Source organism: Palaemon carinicauda, chromosome 5, assembly GCF_036898095.1.
Source record: "Palaemon carinicauda isolate YSFRI2023 chromosome 5, ASM3689809v2, whole genome shotgun sequence".
In the NCBI taxonomy this organism is placed as follows: Eukaryota; Metazoa; Arthropoda; class Malacostraca; order Decapoda; family Palaemonidae; genus Palaemon; species Palaemon carinicauda.
Window position 1 is genome coordinate 123147520 of NC_090729.1, and position 27084 is coordinate 123174603.

Here is a 27084-nt window from a genome sequence, read left to right on the forward strand (position 1 = left end):
TTGGCAATGCAACATATGTTATTTTTTGTAACTGTGGTCATAGTCTAGATTTAAAGGGCTCGGTGTTTTTGTCACTTCTGAACCATTGTATTTATGGGGTAGACCAGGTTGGTGATTAAAGTATTGGTTAATATTTACGACAACAATGTTCCTAATGAAGTGAAGAAAATAATAAATGTTCCTGGTATGTTTAGAAGTATTTTGAAATGTTTTGAGGATGAAAATTGGGAAACTTCGTATTTTGCAAATTTTTAGACCATATAGTCACCTGTGTGTATGGTGACGGCTTACTAAGAAATTGTCATTGTAAGGGAGGTAGGTAGCCGGGGTTTAACCCCTCCCGCTGTTAGGATAGTAGGGAAGGACATGGTTTGTAGGTTAGGTTAGCTGGTGTCCATTTTATTGCACGCTGGAGGAACTGGTCGCTGATATACAAAGGCTCCCAATTTAGAATTCCAAAGGTTGACTGAAAAAAACTCCTTAACAACCTAACCTAACCTAGGAGCTGTATCTGTACCCACCTTGGTATTCTTGTCTTACCCTAAAGATCAAGTTTCAACCCTGTGTTTCGCTGCCTAACTGACTTCGCTTCTGTCAAGGCAACACCAAATCATATTTGTGAATCGTAAAGCAAGTGTCATAATATAGTATTTCAGATGAAGATAAGTAGATAACATTTTTCCTGTAAAGGAAAGATTTGTGCCCTCTATAAACAGCTTGGTAGCTATGTTCTTGGAACTAGGCTACCTATTGGAGCCACGCTATGTTTAGGAGCCTTATTATTATTACTTTAGTTAGGGACATTATGATTATCATTGTCTTTTGACTATTGGACACAACTCAGTTATGTGATAATTAGCTTTGGCATCCTAGGTCCAGTTAACAGAAGCCAGAAGTGTTTTAAGTTTACTGACGACATCTCGTCGGTAAAGATTTAAGAATTTTCTCATATTTCTAGTGCAAGGCCGTTTAGCTGTTGGTTAAGCTTGTAAGAAAAATCTGGTCATTTAATCTAGGCTACCGTAGCAGTGCTTAGGCTTCTTACAGGTGATAGCATGTTAATGAAGGAATCTGGCAAATGTGCACGCTATTTCTAGCGGCTTTACTTATTACCCAAAAATGCTACAGAAATTACATTGTTTTTCTTCTAGTTAAGTTTTTCAATACCAGGACATAATTCCTGTTAATGTAGTTGAGTGATACCCTCTTAACTGTTTGCTTCAATTATTTTATTTGCAATTGTAGAGATTGTTTTTCTATAAGTTTCACCATCCAGAAGCTGCCGCACTACAAATTTTCGTGGTGTTGAAGTATGTATGGTTAATTTAGCATGGGGGTCTGAACAGAGTATATTTACAGTAGGTTGTATATCATAATGAAATGATTTACTGTACCTGTACCTTCTACAGACAATGCAGTGGCTACAGGAGCTTTTGTATATACTGTAGTCATATGGTTGTATTTGATATTTGGAGACCTGTCTTCATTCATTGTAGAGAACTGAACATTACAGTGTTCCCTCCATTTTCTTTCTGTAACCAAAACCATTTCCTGTTTTGTTGTACTAACCTTTTTATTCAGTTGTATACCTCACTTATTTTCTTTTTGGCTTATAATTTCTCTTAGGTTAGGCTGGAGGACCGTAGAGAGTAGTCCCCTTTTTGTTTTGTTTCTTTGTTGATGTCGGCTACCCACCAAAATTGGGGGAAGTGCCTTAGTATATGGATGGATGGATTTCTCTTGAACATTTTGTCTAAAACTATATTTAAATGCCACTTCTACCTTTACGGTGTGGACTATAGATGTTGAACAGCTTAGTATTGGCAGATGTGTCACAGAAAAGGAGAATGTGTAAGAAATATGCTAGGCTATTAGGTGTTTATGTACGCAATAGAATAATGTAGTGCAGTATTGTACTTGGAGAAATATCTGGAATCAAACTTCAGTAGGCTATTTGGTTATTCCTTGAAGGACCTCATAACTTTACTGGTTGCATCTCACTGGGAGATTGGTGATAACTACAATATGTTTTTCTGGTTTTCCTCCTTTTGGGGTCTTCTGATTGTGGAGTCTTGTAAGCTACTTCAGAAGTTCTCTCTTCCACTTAAGTACTGTGTCAATTCTGCTCTTAAAGGTTAAAGTTGTTTGGTTTCAGTTCGTTTCATTAGAGTAGATGCTCACCAGAACATCAGCCAGGCAAGCCCAACCTCCCACTGGTGCCCAACTACAGTAGTGGCCTCCCTAGTAAACAGTTTAAACTCAGTCGAGTATCAACCTGCTGCCGTGCGAATGCTAGGCAAACACATTACCACTGTATTAGCTAGTGGTAATGTGAGAGTATGTAATCAGTTTTCTTTTTTGGTGCAATTAATGCACATATGTAGTATCTAGATATGAAATTGACAAAAATTTCATCCAACTATTAGTTTATTTTATAGGTTAAAGGAACCTGTCAGATTTGTGTATTTCATAGGAAGGGTCATATGATGGGACCTAGCTAAGCGTGCATGTTAGAAGTTCTGCTCTTTGTGTCGTGCATAATTTTTAGCTGCAATTTCAGGTGTAATAACGACATCCATCTGTGCATACATTTGGCCTACTATCTTTAGAGATAATGTAATGGCATTCCAATTTGGAATATATTTTGAGTTGCAGGATGACAGATTTGTATCAGTTACTTTATTAAAGGCTGCAGGGAGCAGTATGATTCTTAAGCTGTTTCTATCTCATCTAGTGTATTCTTGTTGCGACAGCTTGTTCTTCACAAATAATGAGTTTGTGAACTGGTTTAATAATTCTCATCATTTAAAGTTGAATTCTGCTACTTGATTTTGGTTCTTACTTTTCATGAAGGAAGGGTGTCATCTCACTTGAAATGTTTATTGCATTAAATGAAGGTTTTTAGTCTTATTTGTATAGGTTGAGTGAGTGGACTCCGTTCATGATTGTGCCTCTAGTGGAACTGTTGTCTTGCATCATAGACGAGGCCACTGATAATTTTTTGTGGCTGGTTGGGCCGTCTTATATCTAGGGGGCAAGATTACTGTAACTGCTACAGTTTGTATTATGGGGACAGCTGCTTTGGAATGTTAGAGTAGATTAGGCTGGAGGGAAGCTAATATTGTCATACTGTACGTTTAACTGATGAAAAACAGTTGCTCTATGCTTTTTGTTTACTCTAAAGTGCTATATTTGATCTGGAGACAAAATTGCATTTGTAAAAGGTCATTGGTCAACTAAGATTAGGTGATGCAGTACTCCTTTTGGCATAGCCTTGACCACATTGGAGGGCTTAGTAAGGCCAAGCCTTGTGCATTAGATTTTTCCTTGCAGCAAGCACATTCTTTTGGCTTCCTAGTAGTTTCCGAGGGAGATGAATCGGCTGAAATTTTGTGGCTATAAGACTTTACTATTGATCTAGGAGTAGTAAGTCTTGTCAAGTATTTAATTCAATGAAATTAAGCAAGCTAATGAGGTTAATCTATATGCAACAGATAAATGGAACTGAGAAATCACAAATTTAGATTGGTCGATATTCCTTTTACTTTTACGGGTTTATTTCTCGCCCTCCATCAAACACTAAAGGTCTGCTCAGGCGGGCCTTGGTGTGTGAAAAATTAATTTTGCTCTGTATCGTTATCAGTTATTTCGCTGCTAGCATTTGTATTCAGGCTTAATAGTTTTTAGGTCCTTTTGACTGTATGGCATAGCCTTATCTCAATGGACTTGTTATGGTGCTGCCAATCCTGTGCATTGGTCATTTCTAGAGTTTGCCTTCCTGCAAATTTGTATTCTTTCAGCTTTGACTTCTGTAGTTTCTGAGGGAGGTAAATTCAAATGAATTTTCCAAGTTATATAATTGAATGAAATTAAGAGCTAATGAGATGATATATCAGCAACAGTTATAGTTAAACAGGAGGATGTGCGAATTGATGTAGATGAAAGAAAGAAACAGAAATATCTTGTGTAAGCAAAGAAAGACAAGATATTTGGCTATTGACTTATTGGACTCTTTGCTTGATTAAATGGTTATAGCAAACTGGAAATATGTACTTGGCAGTTTTGCAATAACTGAAATTCTTGTATGAAATTTGGGTTAACCTTTGAACTATGTCAACTGCTTATACTGTCCCACTCAGCCTTAAACTTTGGCGGGTTCCAGGATCCACAAGAATTTTGTCAAATACACTTATGAATTTGAGATATTTGAAGAACCATATGTTGTTGGCCATTTTTATTGTCACATCTACTTTATATTAGCTAACACTTGGAAAATAGGACTAGAATTATCTAGGACGATATCTGTTCTCTTTAAGTCAACGGGAGCTTATTGTTTAGTCTGCATATTTGAGCGTAAATAACTTGACATCTGTAACTAGTCTATTGTTGACAATTTGTTGGCTGTAACATATACTGGAACTGAAATCTCAAAATGGTTTTGGAATTTCAGTTTGATTGACTTGATCATGCTTTTCACATAAATGGTAATTTTTTATGTTTAATACACAGCCAGTCTAGCTCAATCAGGACTCCAAAATCCTATCCTGAGGTCCAACACCTCTTGAACTAACTGCTACACTTATCTTTGCATAACTTGATATTAAACTTCAAGTAAATTTTAATATGGTTGTAGTAGTCAACTTTATAATATTTGTTTAACGGAGCATTTCTTTGGATTCTAGGGTCTGGTTGAGTTTTTTTTTTTTTTTTGTACAATAGTTCAGATAACTATCAGTTTTGATAACACTATCTTTTGAGCATGGAGAATAAATTCACAGTAAGCAGTAGAAAGTAATGCTCATTTTCAGAATTGACTATTGTGTGAATTGCTTTATGTATTTTTGTTCTAAGAAATTTTCAATGGGTTAATTACCAACTGAGAAAAGCCAGAACCAAAGTACAGTAGTTGCCTCACTTTTAGTGAACACAGCATTGATAAGAAAAGTAGAAGGGGAAATACACAGATAAAAGTCATTGATCTGTTAAACAGAATCTTGTACAATGTATGTCAACTGTATTGAGAAAAGAAATAACTTACATAAACAAAAACAACCGGTTTATTATGAATTGTCATGTAGGCTGCTGTCTGATGTGAGATGATTGGCAAATTTGAAACCAGACATGGGGTTTTGTTCTCGAGTAGTAAGAGTAGGGTATAACAATACTGTACTGTAATGTTGTCATTCCATTACGTGATTTTTTATTGTAGATATTACAATTACTAAATTTACTTTCAAAATCCTATTTTGTAGGAGGATTGTTGTGTTTCTTTAGGTTTTATGTTGATTTTATTTGCATATGTGAAGTAATGGTATACAAAACGTAAAGTTTTAGGTAGGGTGTGTAGTGTGTACTGTTTTTTTTTTTTTCAATTTAGGCAGCTAAAACCACTTACATACTTCCTTCAAAATTCTGGTTATACAATATAAGTGTATTTGTAATTATAGATGTATAATTAGCCTTTTGTAAAAGGTTCAGTATTCCTTATAACGGGGCAGTACAAGATAGTGTTCAGGGAAAATGGAAATTACCAATCTGTTGTAGGCTTAATAAATGAATACATATTCTACCTATAATATTTCAGCGTTTAGAATTGGAGTTTGATCCCAAAGGCCTAGTTTTTTTTTTTTTTTTTTTTTTTTTAAGGTTGTCAAGTTACACAGCCCCAATGGTCAAGTGGGGAAGTCTAAAGGGAAAGCAAACCCGTCTGGTTAGGATGCGGCGCTGAGGAAACTATGGTTAAAGTTACGAATGCATCCCTGTATTTAAGTTTTTTTTCTAGATTCCTTAACCAAAGAAATTTCTTCCATTGCTTTCCATTATTATTGGTTCAGGAATATGACTTCTGTCTAAAACTTCTTACTGAGAAGAAGGTCCGCATCATTAGATGCTTGAACAAAAATATAGAAAAGTATGCTTTCCCCTCCAACAGTTTCTAAGAATTGACCCTAAACAGTTCAGTCTGGGGAGTTCATGAACTGTTATTCCAAAATGTACATGTAATAAAATTATATTTTCTCTTCCAGAATTCATGGCGGCCATACGTAAAAAATTAGTCATTGTAGGTGATGGAGCTTGCGGAAAAACTTGTCTCCTCATAGTATTCTCCAAAGACCAGTTCCCTGAAGTTTACGTTCCAACTGTATTTGAAAATTATGTAGCTGATATTGAAGTCGATGGTAAACAAGTAAGTATTTTATATATTTCTGTCCGTTAAAGAAATTCATTGTCATATAAGCTCAAAGGGTTATAAAAATAACTTGAAATTAATTTCCCCTCTTGTCAGTACAGTTCCAATTTGATTTTAAATGTGATATCTTACTGGCAACTACGTTTCAAGTGCTATTGATTTATTAATTTGAATGTTGATGAAAGATGATTGTTTTTTTTTTTTTTTTTTCCTATTCGGACATCTGCGCTGTACTGTAATGCCAAGAAAAGTTTTTTTTATCTTAATGATGTTTGTTGGGCAATTATTTGATTTGTCAAATTCCAAAGACAGGAAATTTCATGTTAATTTTGATTTACAGGTTGAACTAGCGCTATGGGATACTGCGGGACAAGAAGATTATGATAGACTAAGGCCCTTATCCTATCCTGATACCGATGTCATTTTGATGTGCTTTTCGATTGATTCCCCTGACTCATTAGAAAATATTCCAGAAAAATGGACTCCTGAGGTTAAACACTTCTGTCCTAATGTCCCCATAATTCTCGTAGGAAACAAGAAGGTACGTTGATCTTAAATCCTTGTATTTGTATGTTAAGGTGGTTGTAATCTTATTGGTTTATTTCTTAATTCAGATTTTCTCCACTTTAAAATTTGCATTGAAAGGAAGAGGATACAGTATTGATGCCTTATGGTATATTCATTAGTTTTTAGAAGCTTAAGACTACTAAACTGTAAAGTTTGTACGATTAAAATAGGTTTAGTGTGTGCTTTCTTTTTGTTCCTTGTTAATAATAGTTTAAATGATTTGATGCATTTAATTGCTAAAAATTGTTGTTTTGTAGTGAGTGGATGGGTGGGTCTGCGGCTCTTCTATCCTCAAACAATTGAACTCTATTATCATTACCTCAGTATATTGTATTGATAAATTCTGGGGTAAAAAAAATATATCATATTGACCTATTTTACGGTGAAAAAAATATAAAATCTTTTCTGCAATGTTACTAGTTAAAATTTTTACTGAAGCATAATTACATACGTATATAGTTCATCCATGTTATGTAGCCCATATGTACACACTATATATACTTTTTTTACAATCTCTCAACTTACAAAGTTTTGAGCTTGTGCTAAATAGGTGCTTGTATCTTGTGTGTATGTTTAATCTTTAGTGCAAAGCAAGCAATTTCAAGTTGCCTACCAATGCTGTAGGTTATGCTAGAATTAAGTAGCTCATGATGAGAGGTGCAGAATCTGGTTCGTCTTGCTAGCAATCGACAATGAGGTTAACTTCAGATAATATAGTCTTACAACTATGTCAACCGAACACTGGTGGATTCGTTATTGGTGATGAAAAGAAGAGAAAAGCTATTACTTCTTTGGAAGAGAGATTTGAGATCTCTCATCATGATGGATGTATAGCTCTAACAGTTGTACATGATTTTAGATTTTTAGTCAATCAAGACACTTGTAATTTTAATGGGAATGGTAGATTGTGTTGTTTTTGCAATACTGAACACACTTTCCCCTATACAGTTATTCATTAGTTGTAAAATTAGAGTAACTTGGGTCAGTACAAGGTAGCAAGAAGAAAAGCTTTTAGAGTTTTTGGACACTTATTTGAGATATTGTACTGGTTTTATGAAAAGGGATTCTTGTATTTGACAGTAATCAGTGTGTGTATTATCTGTATTCCATGAAGTGTGGTAAGTGGTTTGTGATATTCGTGTTTGATTGTTTCAATAGTTATGGTTGTGTTTGTGAATAACTTTGTTGGGCTCGTAAGATTTGCGTATTGTAAGATTAGTAAATTTCTAACAAAATATTTATTGCCAACATTTTTTTTTTACAATTTTCAGGATCTGCGAAATGATGCCACTACAATCAAGGAGCTTCACAAGATGAAACAAGAGCCCGTTAAGCCTGAAGAAGGTCGTAATATGGCAGAAAAGATCAATGCATTTGCTTATCTCGAGTGCTCAGCGAAAACTAAAGAAGGTGTTAGGGAAGTTTTTGAAACTGCTACCAAGGCTGCTCTAGCTGTTAAGAAGAAGAAGAAGCGACCTTGCACCCTTCTCTAAGGTGAGATTTGTGTGTTGTCAGTATGAATGTTTAAAATGTAGTTGTTAAAAAAAATTTTTTGATTAAAAAACAAGGTAGTACCTGTAATTTAGTTTGGATTCTTCTTAACTGATTGCACTTTGTTATATGTAGATATTTACTCTTGAATTATAAATAACATTACTGTATCTTTGAAGGTACTTCCTTTTTAGTACATTAATTTTATACCCAAGCAGACATTGTGAGAGATATTTTACATAGATAACTGCTTTGTAGTAATTCATGTGACATGCTCTGTAAGTTATAACATCCTATCTGGTGTTTGACAATAGCTACCATTTGGGGGTTTCATCTTTAGGGGAAAACTGTGTCGTGAAGCAAAATTGACCCCGGCAACAGTGACATACCTGTAGTAAATATTTATTTGTTCTTACAAGAATATAAACCTTTGTCCTTTAATTAAGTGATTGATTCAAGTACATCTGGAACTCTGCAGTTAAAACTTCTAACAAGGTGTTGGCAGTACACCGAGCGGGAACTCTTCAGTTAAAACTTCTAACTAGGTGTCGGCAATACACCGAGTGGGAATTGTAGTCAAAATTTCTAACAAGGTGTCGGCAGTACACCGAGCAGAAACTCTGCAGTTAAAACTTCTAACGAGGTGTTGGCAGTGCACCAAGCGGGAACTCAACAGTTAAAACTTATAACAAGGTGTCGGCAATATAGGTGACGAAAGTCCCCCCCATCTACTTTCCGTACACTTAAGTCTTTTTGATTTAGGGAAATGGTGGAGCCTCTCCTTCAGGAGGATTTGATAAGTGTCAGATCTTATTCCCATTAATGACTCTGCTATGCTTTTGGATTCAATCCCTCATAGGATAATAAAACTTCAGCATCTTATGACATTGTCATTGTTTCATAACTTGTCCAACCCCTTATGAGTTCAAAAAGATAGTACCAGCAAGAACAAGTTCTTCGTGATAGCGAGACCATAGTATGATGTTTGCACTTTTGCAATATGTCTCCGGGTGCAAGGGTTTGTACTTTGGTTGTTGTATGATGAAAGCGCTGCTTTGAGCTTGCAACCTCCTGACCATGTTTATACTTGGTCCACTCTCAAACTAGCATGCTTAACATTAGCGAGCCTGTGCTGCATACAACAGTACACTCAACCTTAGTGCACACAGTGACAGAGCTTCGTGTTGTCCTATGGTTTGCCGTACACTGAGTTTAGCATCCTCCCCCCAAGAGGAGATATTTACTCTGCAATTACACGCGCATTGAATTATTGCAAAACCAGTGATCACAGAGACGACGACAACCCCATTCAGCCACCACCCCTAAAGGTAGAGATGGATGAGGTGGCAATTTCATGTGGCAGAGCAGTGGATGTTCTTCGTATCGATTACCGCTGTTCGTTCTCCAGGTCTCTTAATCCAGCTCAGAGGAAGTGGTTATAAAGAAGTCCAGGATGGCCATTCGAGCTTCTTCAGCTGTCTGTCTCTGGTTGAGAAAGCTGTGAGGTTGGATACCCATAATATATCGGAAAGGCCTGAATGAGTTCATCCATCAGGTTCTTTTAAGGATGGAAATTTTCCAGTAGGGTCAGACATGTGGTAAGGAAGAACTATTTTATGACCTCAATCCCAGGGATGCATATTTCTAAATCTCCATAAATCAGTCTTCAAGGAAGTATCTACGTGTTGTAAGAGGAACAAGTTCAAAATTTTTTCCTTTTGGCTATTCCCCCCCTCCCCCCGTAATCACTCTAGTGTTTACGTGGGTGTCAACATGTGCTCATGCCAGCAGTATTTGTCTCGGTCAGTATCTAGACGACTTGCTGATACTGGCAGACTCGGTCACAACTTATTATCGTAACAGACATCTCTCGTTTTGTCGCGATCTGGGAATTGTGATGAATGTAGAGAATTCCAAGCTTTCTTCAAGGCAAGGAAGATTAGCTGGGCATGAACATGAATACTGTAATAAGAATGGTTTATTCATCCAAAGAAAGGTAGTTCAGCCTTTACTTCATCAGTCACAGTTACCACAGAGTAACAATGGCAACAACTTCTGTGTCGACATGACCAGAGAAACTTGTTCCTTACGGTCTGCTACATCTACGATCATGACAGTGGTGCCAAGAAGATCCTGGTAGCAAATGGAACTCTCTCCCCAGACCCTGGTACCCATAGAGCAAGACTCCTGACAATACCTACTTTGGTGGCGCGACAAGGAAGATTGTTTCAGGGCTCACCCTTAAGTGTTCCCATCAGATTCCTGTTTACAAACACTTCGAAGAGAGCTTGAGAGAGCCCATCACATGGGATGTCTGACATAGCAATGGTCATGAGAGGACAAGGTTTTCACATCAATGTTCTAGAGTTGAAGGCAGCTCATCTAGCGATCGCTCGGTTGCACTGGTGAGCGATAGTGCAACCATAGTGGCATACGTTAACAAAAAGACGCAGTATCACAGAAGTTTGCAGGTGTCAATGCACGAATCAAGAACGCATTAGTCCTCTTGGCCTGATTCATTTCCGGCAAGGAGAAGGTCATAACGGACACATTGAGTTGGAGGGGTCAGATTAGTTTTTGCATCCCCAAGCATCGACGAAGCTCCTGATTTTGTGGGGTTCGTTCCCCCACCAAAGACTTGTTTGCTACAAGCCCCGACAGAAAACTGCATGGTTACTGCTCTTCAGATGCAGACTCGTTATCAACAGTCGAGGAAGCAATCCTGCATTCGTGTGACAGCCTCAACGTCTTATGTTTTCTGCTCACTTGACTTCTCGAAACAAAGTGCTTTTTTCCAAAGACCTAAAGTTGACGCCTACAGCTCTGAAATTCAGAATATTACCTAGACCATGTGCATCTACTTGTGGAGGTACTAATAATGATTATTACCCTATCATTTATTGCTGGAGGTCATCCAGCTCCTGTTCTGGGAGAGCATTTTTGAGCAAGACAGCATGAGACACATAATTCCTCGAAGAATCTTCCAATGACATGTATCAAGTGAAGTGGAACGTCTGTGGTTGGTGCTGTCGAAGGAATACTTCTCTTGGAGCCTGTATTCCGCTAGTGGCAATTTTTTTAGCTTGCCTGTGAAAGGAAAGACTCATCTTGGCGGTAAAAGGTTATCGTTCAGCCTTGAGTCAGGAGCTGTGATAGAGAAGTGGGTATTTTCCTCTCGTGGGAACTACAAGGACTTCTTTTTCTCGTAGCTAACACTTAAAATCCGTCCATCCTGCGATCCAAGTTTTCAGCTTTTATAGTATCTTCACTAAAGGAAGTAACGAGTTATCCAGATGAGTTAGTGTCCCATAGGGGCTCTTAGGGCGCTATCTGTAAGAACCTGTTCATATGAACTGCTTTGAAGGTTTAGAAGTTGCTCATGAATGGCAGTGGCAAGGGATGGTGACAATGCCCTAGCAACAAAATTCTCAAATTGACCATTTATACAATATCAGCTCCTAAGCTCCCTCTCCACCCAAGCTGGGATCAGGGAGGTCCAGGTAGTGGCTGTTGATGACTGAGTAGGCTGACTTAAAGCTCCTCCAGAACCCCCTTCCTAGGCTCACAAGGCAGGGACGTTTCCTTTAGGCTACCACAACCTTATAGAGTAAGAATATAAAAAAAGGTGTCGCCAAAAGTATGACAAACTTATAACAGTTTGTATTTTTCCTAACATACAAACCTGAATTCTTTACTATAGGAGATATTCTAGCGCGAGCTGGAAAATACGGCAGGAAACCTTAACATGGTCCTTAACGACCGGGCCGGTAGTTATCCCTCCGTTTCGGGTGGGGGACTGCCAGCCGGTAGCTATTGAGTACATTCAATCGGATTCTAGCTAGGACTATCTAGGGGGTGGCGACGGAGGGAAGATTTGAGTAAAGAATTCGGGTTTGTATGTTAGGAAAAATACAAACTTTGTTACAAGTTTGTCATTTGTTCCTACACTAAATACAAATACAAACCCTCATTCTTTACTATAGGAGACTTAAGTCTTGAGGTCAGGGTGGACGAAGTATTCTCTACACCTAGAGAAGATAATCCTCAGACTAGACTCTAATGAACTATCTCCCATTAACTTCTCTGTTGATCCCCAAATCCAGCATGACTGAAGGTTTGTAAATACGTAGAAACCGAAGTTTCAGTATGAAGAGGGTCGGGAGCAATACCAGGACCCTTTCATACCAAGGGTTCCCCTGACCTTGAAAGGGGAACCCTCGTGACAACGAGCATAACATATACCCTGTGATAGGAGTCAGATGAGTTTCATACCTTATTCCATTGATGAGTCCAGCCGAAACTAGTCACAGACTAGGATACCCAGATGGGAGGAAGAAGAAAGAGCAGAAGATAGATGGATGTTCTTCTAAACCTAGTGTAACTCGGAATCCTCGATCAATGGCTACTGTCCCCTGAAGGGCATAAAGGTAGCTACAGCACCTGCTGACCTATAGAAAAGGTGTTTAGAGATCTCTGTGTCACATCTGATAAATAGTGAGAGGTGAATGTAGATTGGCGCTTCCAGACTCCAGCTCTTAAGACTTGGGAGACTGAGAAATTCTTCTTAAATGCCAGCGAGGCAGCCACTCCCCTAACTTGATGGGCTTTGGGTTGGGCTGCTTCAGAGTCTCCGTGAATGGCTCTCGCAATAACTTTCTTGAGCCAGAAAGAGATGGTGTTGCGAGAGATTCTCTTCTTAACCTTGTTGGTACTGAGGAAGAGATGACGGAGACGTGGTCTGAAAGGTCTGGTGCTTTTCAGGTATTTCCTTAACGCCCTGACAGGGCACAGTAGCAATTTGTCAGTATCCTGAGTTGCCCTATTGAGGCTGGAAAATTGAAACTCCTTAAACCTCTCATCGGCAGACGAAGGATTCTGGGTTTTGGCCACAAAACCTGGCACGAAGCTGAGAGACACTTCCCCCCATCCTCTAGTATGGGTAACTTCGTAGTATAGACCGTGAAGTTCACTAACCCTTTTTGCTGAGGCCAGCACTACTAGGAAGACGGTCTTAAGGGTAAGGAAGAAATCAGAGGCCCTATTTAAGGGCTCATACGGAGGGCCCTTTAAGGAGCGTAAGACCAGGGACACGTCCCAGGCCGGTGGTCTAATCTCCACTGGGGGGCAGGATCTCTCAAAACCTCGAATCAACAAGGAGATCTCTTCTGAGGTGGAAAGGCAACTCCTCTCAGTCTGCAGATGAGGCTTAAGGCTGACCGATAGCCCTTAATTGCAGAGATTGACTGGAGTTTCTCCTCCCCGTGGTAAACCAGGAAGTCTGCGACTAAAGGGAGAGGAGATCGAGTGGAGACATGTCTCGCCCTCTACACCAAGCTGCAAACACTCCATTTTGCTTGGTAGAGGTTCGTGGAAGACTTGCGCAGGTGCCTGGACATGTGTTCGGCCACTTTCCTGAAAAGCCTCTGCTTCTGAGGAGGGACTGACAGCCTCCAGGCGTGAAGTTTCAGGAAGGGAATTCTCCCGTGGGGGATACCACTGTGTGGCTGCGTCTACAGACGGGGTTCTGGAGGTAGAAACCTCGGCACTTGAACCAGCAGGGAAAGGAGATCTGCGTACCCCACACTGCTTGGCCAAGCCGGAGCTATTAGAGTTAGTTTGTAGTCCCGTGAGATCCTGAGTTTGTTGATCACCTTCCTGAGCAGGCAAAAGGGAGGGAAGGCATAGGCGTCCAGGTTGTCCCAGAAGTGTTGGAGGGCGTCCTGAATTGCTGCCTGATGGTCTGGAACTGGGGACCCGTAGCGGGGAAGTTTCACATTCAGAGAGGTGGCGAACAGATCTATTGTGGGAGAACCCCACAAAGCTATTACTGTCTTCGTACTCGAGGATCCAAAGACCATTCTCCACTCAGCACTTGGTGATGCCTGCTCAGCTCATCTGCCACGATGTTTCTCCGGCCCGGAATAAACCTGGCTGAAAGGGAAATGTTGTGGCTTTCCGCCCACTGGCAAATCTGGACAGCCAACAGGCAGAGATCTCTTGCCAGAGTACCCCCTTGCTTGTTGATGTACGAGACGGCTGTGGAGTTGTCGCTCATCAGAACCACTTCTCGACCGTGCAGATCTTCTACAAAGAAGTTTAGGCCTTTCCAGGCAGCTAATAATTCTAGATGGTTTATGTGGAGAGACCTCTCTATCGGCGACCAAACTCCTGATGCTAGTTTGGGGCCTAGGTGGGAACCCCATCCCCGTAGCGACGCATCCGAAAAGAGTTTTAACTTCGGTCTCGGGTTTTGGAGGGGAATGCCCTTTTGGGTGTTCCCTCTGGACGACCACCAATGAAGATCTTGTCGCGCCAGACTTAGAACCTCCACTGCCCTGAATGGGGAGTCTGACTTCTGAGACCAATGGGTCTTCAGATGCCATTGGAGACATCTCATTCTCGATCTCCCTCCTGGAACTAGTTTCTCCAGAGAGACAAGACGGCCCATAAGACACTGCCACGGCTTGGCTGAAGGTGGTAGTGGAGATAAGAGATGGGCGATGGACTGATCCAGTCTCTGAAGCCTGTCTTCCGGCGGAAACACTCTCCCTGCCTGGGTGTTGATGGACATACCCAGATAGGTTTAAGACTTGGGTCGGGGTAAAGCAAGACTTCTCCGCATTTACAAGGATCCCCAGATCCTTGCAAAGATTCAGAAGTCTTCTCAGATGATCCAGAGCTAGCTCCTTGGACGAGGCCAGGAGAAGCCAATCGTCTAGATATCTTAGCAGACGCATCCCATGTTTGTGCGCCCACGAGGATACGAGTTCGAAGATTTTCGTAAAGACTTGTGGGACGGTCGAAAGGCCGAAGCACAGGACTTTGAACTCGAAGATTCGACCCTGAGCCTGGAAGCGAAGGAATTTCAGAGAGGTGCGATGGATAGGCATCTTTTAAATCTACAGATGCCATGAAGTCTGGACGTACTGCTTGGGTCACGGAGGCCGCTGTCTCCATTTTGAATAGAGTCTGCTTCACGAACAGGTTCAGAGTCGAAAGGTCTATCACTGGTCTCCAACCCCCCGAGGCTTTCTCTACCAGAAAGAGGCGACTGAAAAACCCCGGAGAAGAGTCGGAGACCTCTTGAATGGCGTCTTTTAGAAGCATGCTCTGTATCTCCTGAGGTAGGGCTTGCTGTTTCCCGGGATCCCGAGGGACCTGGGAGGACGAGATCGGGGGAGGAATTAGAGGAGGAGGAGAGTCTATGAAGGGAATGCGATATCCCCAATGAAGCACCTTTATGGTCTATTGCATGGCCCCCATAGCTTTCCACCTCCTCCAACCCCTGCAGGCACCCCTCTACGTACTGCGAAGGAGACGAGACCCTATTTTTGTCTAAGGTTCCTCCCTCTGCCCATAGGTTTGGGTGTAAAAGAGGGGCGGCTGAGGTTCTTGGCTGGCAGCGGAGTTGCAACTGTTGCCTTCGGTTGTGAAGTTGGCTGCTGTTGCATTGAACGAAAGGAGGCAGCCTTTTGCATTGCAGTGTCCTGCATCTCCTTCCTCCAAGTCTCTAGGGTAGAGGAGACTGCTTGTCTAGAGAAGAGGAGAGGTTGAAGAAGATCAGAGTTCCTCAAATCCGATTTTTCAGATTTACCGATGCTCCTATGCAGTCTGGAGACTACTGATTCCCTTGTTTTGAGAATCCAGTTGCCCCACATCGTTGCGGCTGTAGCTGTTAGGAAGTCCATTGTCTTGGCCCCAGCAGCCAAGACTTCCTGCAGGGACTGCATGGAATTCTGGTTTGAGAGGTCCTCATGGCTAGCAAGGTAGCCCACTGTGCCAGACCATGTGTCAAACCAGGAAAGTGCCTCTAGAAGAGACATTGACGCCGATTCCATTGTCGAGGCTTCTGCTGCGGTAAAGGAGACTGGAAGGGAAGAGAGTCTCTCTGCAGAGCAGCCAGGTGTAAGCCTTGCTGTGAGGGGGTCTAGTGTCAGAGGAGAAGGATTAGTGTCTCTGACCTTGTAAAAGCGCTTTTCCCTCGAGAAAGGAAACTGCAGTAATTTGTGGGATCCTTGAGACATCAAGGAATTCGTTTCCCCCGAGACCGCCTGCGAGACCTTCCTCAGATGGCCTGCAGTGTGAATAGACCAGGGAAGTTCGATTCTGGTCTTATGGTTTGGTGGAGGACGACATAGTCTGTCTAAAGCTGGAGCGTCGATATGACGAGGCGACAGGTGTAAATCTCCGAGACCTGAGATGTTACACATCGTTCTTAGAGCTCCCAGATAGGCGGACTCTAAATCTTTTGATGGTTGTTCCTCCGAGGAATCCTCAGGTCGCGCCAATTCCTCGCAAAGGAGGGCGGTTGAAGCCCGAATGTCTGAAGGCAATGGCGAGGTAGCATACTCCATTGCCGACAATCCCAAGGAAGGCTGAGCGCTGGTTGATGGCACAGCGTGCACAGGATCCTGCCTGGAAGTTGAAGGTTTAGGCGAGGGCGACCGAACTAATGGTACTGTCTCAATAAGAGAGAGTTGATCGGCGGCCTTGCCTTTCCCCTCTGTTCTCAGCCGAAGAGGTGAAGGGCTGAATCCCTGGGTCTTCCAAAGTTCTCGCGAAGCCCATATTTTGTAATTCATTAGAAAGTACGGGAATGGGTGCTGATCTGTCTAAAACGCGAGGGCGCGGCGAATAACATGCGCTGATATGTCTGGCGACTTGCGCGCTCGGAAGTTTGACGCACGGGAGTGCTCTCTCTCTGAAGATACTAAGCGACGGCGAGAAGAAGTGTTCTCTCTCGCTTGCGCAGCGAGAGCTGAGCTCCTCGTGAGTAAATGTGAAGGAGAGGAATCGCGCTCAGAGTGTTCTCTTTGCTTGGTTGCGCTCCGGACGCGATCAGATTTAATCTCGCCCCGACGGGAGCACTTATCGCGCTTGAGAGAACTCTCTCGTGAAGAAGAGCGCGATCGTCTTGTAGAGCTCTTCTTCTTATAGCTCTTAGATGATTCCCCGCGAGAGGAAGATGATCGCGAGGCAGAGCGATAGCGCGAGGAAGCATTCCTCTTATGTTTGTGACGAGAGCGCTTATCACTTCTCGGCGAGACATTTCGTGACGAGATAGAAGGCGAGGAAGAACGGGAGCGATGACGTCTCTTCCTATGTCGCCTCTCTCCGACGAGAACGTTTTGGCGACGGAGAGCCAGCTCTCCTTTTCCTCCTCTCTCTCTCTCTCTCTCTCTCTCTCCTATCCTCTAAGGACGAAGGTGAGGAGGAGGTATCGTGATGAACACGCTCGCAACGTTGTTTTGTAGTACGTAACGCAAGCGAGGGGTGAAGTAGGCTCCGCAGGAGCTGACATTATTACCTCCGCTGACACTTCAGCGGCTGCCGACTGGGCTGATGGGATATCGGCGAGGCCCGGAACTCCCGAGGGTTCCAAAACAGAAGGGCCCTGAGGTAAAACTGCCTGCGAGGAACTGGTAACACACCTCTACTGAAGGAGAACCAGGAAGTCCAAGGGCAGGCCATACCGTTCGCACGTTATCTGGAAGAGAAGCGGTAATGGAATTATTTCCGATGACGGAAGAAACTATCCCACCGGGGGAGGTCACTTGATACTCCTGCCCCGGGGGAATGAGTGTTAAATCAATGGTGCCGCTCTTCCTTGACTTCCCCCCCGAGGAAGAATCTGAAAGTAGAGATCGTGAGACCGAAGAAGAGGCCCAACACTCATTACCTTTCGACGGCGAACTTGGAGGTAATGAGTCTTTCTTGGATTTCTTCTTCATCCTCTTCATGAACTTATCCCACTGCGTAGGCGACCATTCCTTACATACTTGGCAGGGGGAGTCCTCAGCACACCTATGACCTCTGGATGAAGGGCATAGGGAATGAGGATCCACCTCCGGCGGTGACATAAACATGCCACAAGATTTCGGGGGAATCCAGGGACACTTCCTCAAATTAGAGGATATCACATCTAATTTAAAGAGAAAAAGAAAAAGTTAATGAAAACAATTAAAGAAAGGCTAGTCTGCCAGTTAAACACAACTGGGAGCAGAGGTGTTACCACTGCGACGGCTAGAATTCGATTGAAGTTACTCAGTAGCTACCGGCTGGCAGTCCCCCATCCCTATCGGGGGGATAACTACCAGCCCGGTCGTTAACAACCTTGTTAAGGTTTTCTGCCGTATTTTCCAGCTCGCGCTAGAATATCTCCTATAGTAAAGAATGAGGGTTTGTATTTAGTGTAGGAACAAACGATCTTTTTGGCTTCGCGAGACTTATAACAGCTTTGTCTTTGATCCCATGGTGCATCAGAACAAGCAATTTACGCACCTGTGAGATTTTAGGCGTAGGTGCTACTCTCAATTTCAAGAAAAATCTCTCGGTTGTCCAAGTTTTAGACGCTCGAGTGTGGAAGTGGCGTCAGACCACCTTTACAGTGTGTAATTTAAGGAAATGCACTTCCGATTCTCAAGACACTTGAACCTGTGATTGCTACTCTGCTAGTGCTGGAGTGACCCTAGCTCCTTTACATGACCAAAAAAATCATGTCAAAGATGGTGGATACAGCATAATTCTAGGTCGAGAGGGACAGGGCTCTGATCCCTTCCCCCTCTTCCCCTCTCCTAAGGTATTGTTGTTGGAATCCAGTGTAGTTTGCTGGATGTAGATACAGGTAAGCCTCGTCTTTAGCTAGAATCTTGTCTATTGATATACCACAAGAGGGGAGGATAGACAAGTTCAGGCAAACTTATCAATTTGTTTATGCCTTACTAGATAGACTTAACAGTCTAAGACATTTTCTTTTGCAATAGCCTGGGATGGCGAGTCTGGGACCCTTTTACAGATTTGCGGCCCTGGTTTGTGAGGTGTCAAGGATGCTATTCCCTGCACCTTATCGGGTTCGAGAGCAGGAATCCCTGGATTTTACCCAGCCACTTTAGTAAGGGGAACTACCTCCCATGTAAGGATGTCCTCATTAAAGTACAGATGTTAAAAGTAATCTGCATTTTTCCTAACTGAACAAAACTGAGTCCTTTAACTTCCTGCCATCACTTCCCCTTAAGTCCAAGAAGGAACCAAAGTGACTATTTAGTGTACCTGCCAGGGGCTGGATCTACCACTGGCCGTAATTGCCGACTACCGCCTATATCTCGTTATAAGTTTTAATTGCTTAGCTTCGGCTGCAATTGAATCAATCCCTAGTTGAAAGACTAATTTTTTTGTATAGCTAGGAAAAATTACATGACTTGAAAATTTGTGATCTAATATTTTTGAAGTGCTAAATTTGCTAAGAATAGTGTTGTGAATATAGAAGACCTTAAAAAAAAAAAAATACTTGGGAAAGTTATACCATATTTCTTGGTGGTACTAAATGGAGACTAATACCTAGATTAGATACTGTTTAAAAGCTGTATATGATAAGAGCATCATCACTTGATATGTAAATATACTAGTCTTCAAATGGTCAAAGGTGTAATTTTATGTAATTTTCAAATCTGGAATAATTATTCTTCCTGTGAGCAACATTTGTAATACCCATTATTTATGGTAAATGGCAGATTTTATGAAGTCATGAATATGATAATAAATTGAAGCAAATCAAACCAATTTTTACATTAAGGCTTGCTTCAAAAATGTTAAAATGAAGGGATTGTATCCTCTCTGAATTGGTAAAGTTCACTCGTGGATACTGTATTTATTAACTATAGCATACTATTACGTGTTCATTAAACAAGTAATCAGCCAATGGACTAATCATAGACTGAGTTGCCAAGCTAAAGGATGCTGCATAGTGTGGGCCAGGCCTATGTTCAGTGCTGATGCTCTAATTTATTTAATGCTGTTTTAAAAGTTCCTTTGAAGTTCTGTGTTGGTCTTGCACTCGTCCTCTGATGTTGTGTATCAGGATTTGTTGGTTTGTTATTGTTAAAGACACAAAATGAAGTAATAGAATACTGATCCCTTTATCTGGAGGCTGGCTGTGGCATTAGTAAGTTAACCTACTATTGATTGGTTCCTGATAGTGCAGTAGACAATTGGATAGTAATGTAGATTTGGACAATTTCCTTTATTAATGAATTGAATTACTGTACTAAAGTGATATTGATGAGGAAAATGAAAAGAATGTGAAATTTAGAAAATGTGAAAAAAGTCTAGATTTCTGTATCTATTTTGAGGTTTATCAGTATGGTGGCCCACCGGAAATAAAATTCCCAAAATAGCCGAGGGATTGATGTGTTGAAATTATTAACTTTTAACGTACCATGTGACTTTCCGATCATGGCAAGATTTGAAGAGAACTTAATTGTGTTTGTACTATACTGTATACCACTATTATTCTATAGTACCACTATAAAAGATCTGAAGTTTTCCATCAAAATTTCTAACATATTACTCTAGCATGATGAATAGGGAAAATTGTCTCAATCTGATAATTCCTATCAAATTATTAACTTGCGTTGGAGACAAACACTGGGTGTTGAATAACAAGGACTTCATTATTTGAAACTACATGCTTTTAAATTTAATCTTTTATAAACCATCCTACCAGTTGAAAACCTGTTATACACTCTTTGAACACATTTTAAGCTGAAACTTACATTTAGTCTAGACACATCCTTATATAAACATTTTTTTCATAATTTATTTACTGTCGATTTTAATGTCGTATCGAAGTTTAAAGGTTTTTCATCACTGTTGCCGATGCACGATCATATTAACTTTAAATGCTTGATTACAAGCTTAGAAAACTTTTGGCGTCCAATTCTCTGGATAGTTTTTGCGCAATTAAGTTTACCTTTTCATAAACCGAAAAAGGCACAATGTAATAATATACTTCCCCCAATTTTGATAGGTAGTTGACATAGACAATAAGGGAAATTTTTCCTGTTCCCCTCTGCCTGATAAGGGACCCAGCCAAGTTTAGTTGGTACTGCTTGGTGCCACAGCCCCCCTTCCCCCCACATCTTCCACCACAAATGAAGCTTCATATGCTGACTCCCCTACTGCCACTACCTCAGCAGTCAGCTTATGGCAGCAGGGCCTATCAGAACGGCATCACAATTCTATCCCTAGCACACTTTTGCCGCTCATATACCCTCCTATCACCTAGGGCTTTCGTCACTATCCATCCGTCCAAACCTTGGCCTTCCTCTTGCCCTTTCCCCTTCAAATCTTGCATTTATCACCTTCTTCAGCAAACGACCATTTTCCATCCTCTAGATGGTCTATACCACCTTAACACATTCATATCCACTCTAACTGCTAATTCATTCCTTACAGCCGTTCTCCCTCTTCCAACCGAGATGCACCAATTATACTCTCGGACACTTCATCTAGAACACATTCAATTTCTCTGTCATGTTCATTCACCATAACTCCAATTCGTATATCACAGTTGATAGTACAATCACTTTCTCATACAGAACTCTCTCTACATTAATTCTTAGCCCTCTATTCTTTACCACTCCCTTCATCATCTACAACACTTTACATCCTTCACACACAACAGAAGAAACCCAAGTACTAAAACTAATCACTACATTTAGCATGACATTCAATTTAGAATTTAGCACAACCCTCATATCTTGTGCACCTCATAATCCAACTCTTATCCACATTCACTTGCATCTTCCTTCTCCTGCATACCCTTCCAAATTCTTATCACTAGTATATATACAGTATGTATATTAACTGTTATCGAAACTTTAGGTGGCAATTGTACTTTGTCTCAATACCAAACTCAACTAGACTAATACCTTTATCCCCCTTCCCTTTTGACATTATTCATCCATTCAAGACATAACATTCAATTCCACACAATTTGATTACCTTGACTGGATCATGATTTTTCAATTTCATTCCCAAATGAGGTTTACTTGTTTGTAAACACAGTACTTTTAAGTGCTTTTTTTTCTATATTTAAGGGTCCGAAAATAAAAAATTTTGACTGTAGGTAATATTTGAATTATAATATTACACCTACGTAGAGATCGTGATAGAGCAATGGTTCTGGTTTGGCCAGCTATTGTTGTAAGTATAAATAGGAATAAGTTTTTTTAGCAAATTAGTAATGCTAAAACAATCTTCTTTTCCAGTGCAGTCTGCCATAATGCCACCTGGAGGCCAATATTTACTCTACTGGCACCCTCACCTCGCCTTCCTTAGCAGTGCCTCAGCTTGGCCATTCTTCCAGGGATTCAGAATGGCCAGTAGATGTATCAGCAGAGGCCATGTTCATAGTTTCTTAGGTCACATGGATATCTTGACATAGGCAAGCCACAAGGCCAGGAAGGGCCGAGGCATGCTGTTGCGTTTTGTGGCCAATCAATAGGTCTCATTTTTTCTGATTTATTTTTTATTTTATTAAATACAAGTAGGAATTCTTTGAAATTTTATTTAATTATTCAGATTTATGTCAGTTGTGGTGTAAAAAAAAATAAAAATGAAGGAATGTGAAATGAGGGATCCAATTATGTCTGCCTGTAACACCAGGTTTGTGTAAATAGTTTATAAAGGATGAAATTTTCTTTTAGTAGTGAAAGATATAGATGACCACCTTGGACAAAATAGTACATATAGGTAGGTTGATGCATACCTTTATGTACGTTAGTGGTTAAGTTTTAAAATAGAATTTGTGAATTGTCTGCTCAAGGTATGGCATAAAAGTCCTATGTATTTTGCCATGGTGATATTTGGTGACCACATTGGAACTATGATGCAGTTTTGAGAGGTAGGGGATACTTTGCCAGAATATTTCTTGCTCGCAATAGTATTGATATTGCAAGTTTGAATGCAGAAATATATACTCTTTCAGATAGTATTATATTAATTCTGAAGCGAGTGTGATATTTGAGCGTATTCTTGTTCTATCCATGGTATTGAAAGTGAGCCAATTTTTTTTTATATACAAAGGTATATATAAAAAACATCAAACTCAGCACTTGACATTGGTACACAGCCAGCTGATCTATACTGCATACAGTAGAAAAACTAAACATTGGTGTCCCAAGGATAATGAAAACTTTTCACTGCTATTGTGTAATTATTTTATTTGTTAATATAAGTTCCTTTGTAGTCTTCTATTCTAGTATCTTAGTGTTTTATTTGCTGTAGTCATTGTCTTGTTCTTGCAAATATTTAGTTATACACTTGAACCTCTCTATCTTTTGGTCGTCTTAATAGGTGTTGAGATTTATTGAAATTAATAGAATTTGCTAAATATTGCGTATTGAAATTTATATATATATATATATATGTAGTATATAAACATTAAATTATCACAAAATACCTTAAACTCTCCTTATATTCCTGATTGAGTCTCATTTAAAGCTTCACTTTGTCCTTAATTAGTGGTGATAATGAAGCTGGCCTATAAAAAAAGGAGAAATACATTCCAAGTACTGAGGAGAGGTAGGAGCCAAGTTACGATAATGGTGGGCCAAATTTATGGTGAAGTTTTCTCCAGCAATACAAAAAAATGTAAGCCTTTGAAGTTGTTCGTAGAATGGTTGTGTCAAACAGCATAGTAAGGAATTCAAATTTTGCCAGACATCAATGTTTGTAGTAGGTTGCTTGGGTAAAACTTATTCATATTTTCTATTCAATGAAAATTATTCATATTTTCCATTGATTGAAAATTAATCCTGTATTGAGATTAGTGTTATGAAACCATTGTCATTGGTTGTAAGGAACTCTACCCAGCAGTATAAATGCTTAACAAGATTTCAAAGACATCTGGCCATTATGAAAGTGGTTGTTTTGATTAGTGGCTTTCTAATGCTTTCTTTATGTCTGAAAGTCATTGCACAATTGAGTTACATAGTCGTTTGTGTATAGGTATTAATTTGACTACAATACTGTTTGAACACTTTCTTTGCAAGAAGAGTATGAATATGCCCTTTAAATATTATGGTGCTTTTTGTAGCATTGAGGTATTTTCCTGTTTGAGGCTTGTTTCCTCAGGCCACATCTGGGGCTTTCAGAGTCAGGCGAGTATGAAGCTTGTGAAAAATTAATCTACAAACCCATGGGATTGAGGTTCAAGTGTATTGTCTTCTTTTGACTTTCATAGCTGCAATAACTGACAAGTGCTGTCTGCAGCATGGCCAATGCTGAGGATTTTTTTTTTTTTTTATATATATACACTATTTGACCCCCATTCTCTCTTTTGGTAAAGTCATCTGCTCTCCTTTAATGTCAGTGAGGAAAGTTTTGAATGCGAAGTCCGTTACTCGTGCTCTAAAAAAGATAACGTTGCTATTACTATTACTACAACCTGTTTGCCACATGTAGTTAGATTTTCTACTTGAAATTATTTTGAATTTTAAAAGGCAATTTCTTTTGACATTTTCATTACAATTTTTTTTGAAGCAATTCACTATTCAGGTCAGCAACTTGAGTGTATCTTATTCAAGAGTGATTTTTTATACCGTCTTGATTTGTATCATATGTACGTGTAACTGCTTAATATTAAAGTTTCTTGGAAGCTGGAAGCTTGAGAGTACAGTATATGCCAGACAAAAGAAGTTTACCTTGGTGAGTCATCTTCAGGCTGCTGAGAAAATGAAGTTGCAGCCTTCCCTTATGGAGAACAAGAATTGAGGTCAATTGCATTTTTATGGAATTGTACAGGCACATTGAGTGAAATTAATGTGATCTGTGATGTGCTAGTATTTTCTGAACCCCTTCTCTTCCTTTTTGCATTTAATTGCCCTCTTACCAGAAAGGCCTGAGTTAATTGGAAAGGCTTGTGATTTTGATAGACTATTGTTGTCATGTGGAAAGGATGTGAAGTTGTTAGCTTTACTTGGCTTTGCAGGTTGCATAATGTCAGTTTTATAGGTGTATTGAGAAACAAAGTGTTTATACCAATTCTCAGTGGCTTGTAGAAACTCAACCATGTATTGCAAGGTGTTAGCTGAACTGCTTTTCATGTGTCTTGAGCTACGTATCTTTAATATTAAAGAAATTTCTGTACGTTCATTATTGTGTAGCTCTAAGTTACATCTATGTACGCTATGAGTACATCATGTTCAGTTTACCCTTTTGTAATAAATATTTAACCTTTTCTAACTTGTGTAATTTACATTCCTTTATTTTTTAAGGTTACATTTATTCAAGGGTGAAGGTTAATTAATACTTCATAACTTCATTTGCTTAGATATTTTATTTTTTAAAAGTACATGTAACAATGTAGCACATAAATCATATTAGTTATTAAAAAGTAGCTTAGATTTATAAGTGACAGAACTTTTTAGTGAATTGTAGTCATAAAAATTGTCTAGGACTTTAATTCATATCGTAAAATGTTTTTACCAATGAATATTTTGCCTCAAGTTTGCCAACAGGTTGTGATAAGAGCGCATCCACACAGCTGTTAAACTGCTCAATAGAAAATTTAACGCGCCTGATCAGTGTTAGAGACAGGCTTTCATGGCAAGCAGTGGACTGTTTGATTTGCTGTCTGGACTGTGGCATTTGATTCTTGTGGTCGGTAAATACAAAACAATCTACATAAGGCAGTTTCCCTTTTTGATGGTAAGCTTAGATTGCATTGAGTAACTTGAGCTCTAAAATACTAGTATCTTGCTGTAACATGAAAGATTTAATCTCGCTAGCAAAAGCAAATTAAAATATCCTTGAAACAATTTCTGTATGTAGCTTTGCTTTATCAGTCCTCATATGCCCCTGCCAACTAATGTATCCTTCCTCAGATCACAGGTATTCACGAAATGTCTAATGATAATCTGGAACTGACCTATGACTTCCATTTTCATTGCTTTCTCCGTACATAAAAGTTTGGATTCTTGAAATTCCGAAGAAGACAGAAGCAGGTCCCAAATGGTCATGACTTAATTAGGAAACATACTCCCCTGATTGGGTACCACGGAAAAGGAAGACTTGATATATATTGAGCTACTAGCAAGTTAAGGCCTTTGTCTCGGCTGAACCATTATAGGGTTTTGGACACAACAGTATTTCATGTTAATCATTATCATTGGCTTAGGACAAAATTCCAAAGGGCCATCCAGTGAGTACTGTATACAGTTTTCTTTAAATTCCGTAGACTAGTAGTGATGTGATAAGATTATATTTTGCATCCGGGCCCAAAAGCTTCTGATCTTTCCTAGCTGTGTATTGAATTGGTTATTCATCTCCAATTTGTTATACCTTCTAAAAGATCATTAGCAAAACTGTTCGTATTGGTACATAGAAGGGTGTTTTAATATATGCATCTAAAGGTGGTGTGTCCTTTGGGCCACTACTGGGATGCATTTATGGCAGAACTTGGTACAAATCTTTAAAAAAAAAATGCACCAATTTTTTTGTCTAGAGAAAGGAATTGATTTGTGTGATGATTTTTTGAGGTAGAAGACTGCTGGGGGGGGGGGGGGGTCTATAATTGGTATGAAATACTGATGTATTCTGGTTTTCTAGGTAATACGTCATTGCATCAATCCACAACTGCCTTATGGGTAATAATTATGGGTCTGCTATGACTGTATCCTTGATACATTACTGAAACCAATGAAAACAGTTTGTGTAAAAGGAATTCAAGTCTACCAATGGCCTTTCAAGATTTCCGAAGGTATTACAATATGTAATTGTTAAATGTTTGAATCCAACTGGGCAATGAATTAAATGTTAGTTCCTACATGAACACAAACCTGAGTCCTTTGATAGGAATGTGGGTAGAGTGAAGCTGGATACGGCTGTTAGAATTTCTTGAAGCTCCTCCAACTTCTACCCCTCACAGAAGCATGGATTCTGTCCAGCCTTTTTGTCACCGCTCTGGCCAGTCCCAGTAGAGATCAGGGTAGAAGAGGAAGTTGGGGATGCTAGGATCAGCAGTCCCTTCGTGTTGCTGCAACAAGTTGCTGGAT

At 40.1% G+C, this 27084-nt stretch overlaps 1 protein-coding gene across 8 annotated transcripts in view; it reads left to right on the forward strand.

Moving 5' to 3' along the window:
• Rho1 (ras-like GTP-binding protein Rho1) overlaps positions 1 to 25268 on the forward strand; it is a 160937-nt gene extending 135669 nt beyond the window's left edge. For 7 of the 8 annotated variants that reach the window (XM_068374019.1, XM_068374023.1, XM_068374025.1 and 4 more), the window contains 4 exons: positions 6027 to 6187; positions 6531 to 6731; positions 8029 to 8251; positions 22297 to 25268. In XM_068374019.1, the coding sequence (XP_068230120.1) occupies positions 6027 to 6187; positions 6531 to 6731; positions 8029 to 8250 (584 nt within the window). In that variant the 3' untranslated portion in view covers position 8251; positions 22297 to 25268. The remainder of the gene's footprint in view (positions 1 to 6026; positions 6188 to 6530; positions 6732 to 8028; positions 8252 to 22296) is intronic. The other variant, XM_068374020.1, reaches the window with a different exon arrangement.
• Positions 25269 to 27084: the final 1816 nt, after the last annotated feature.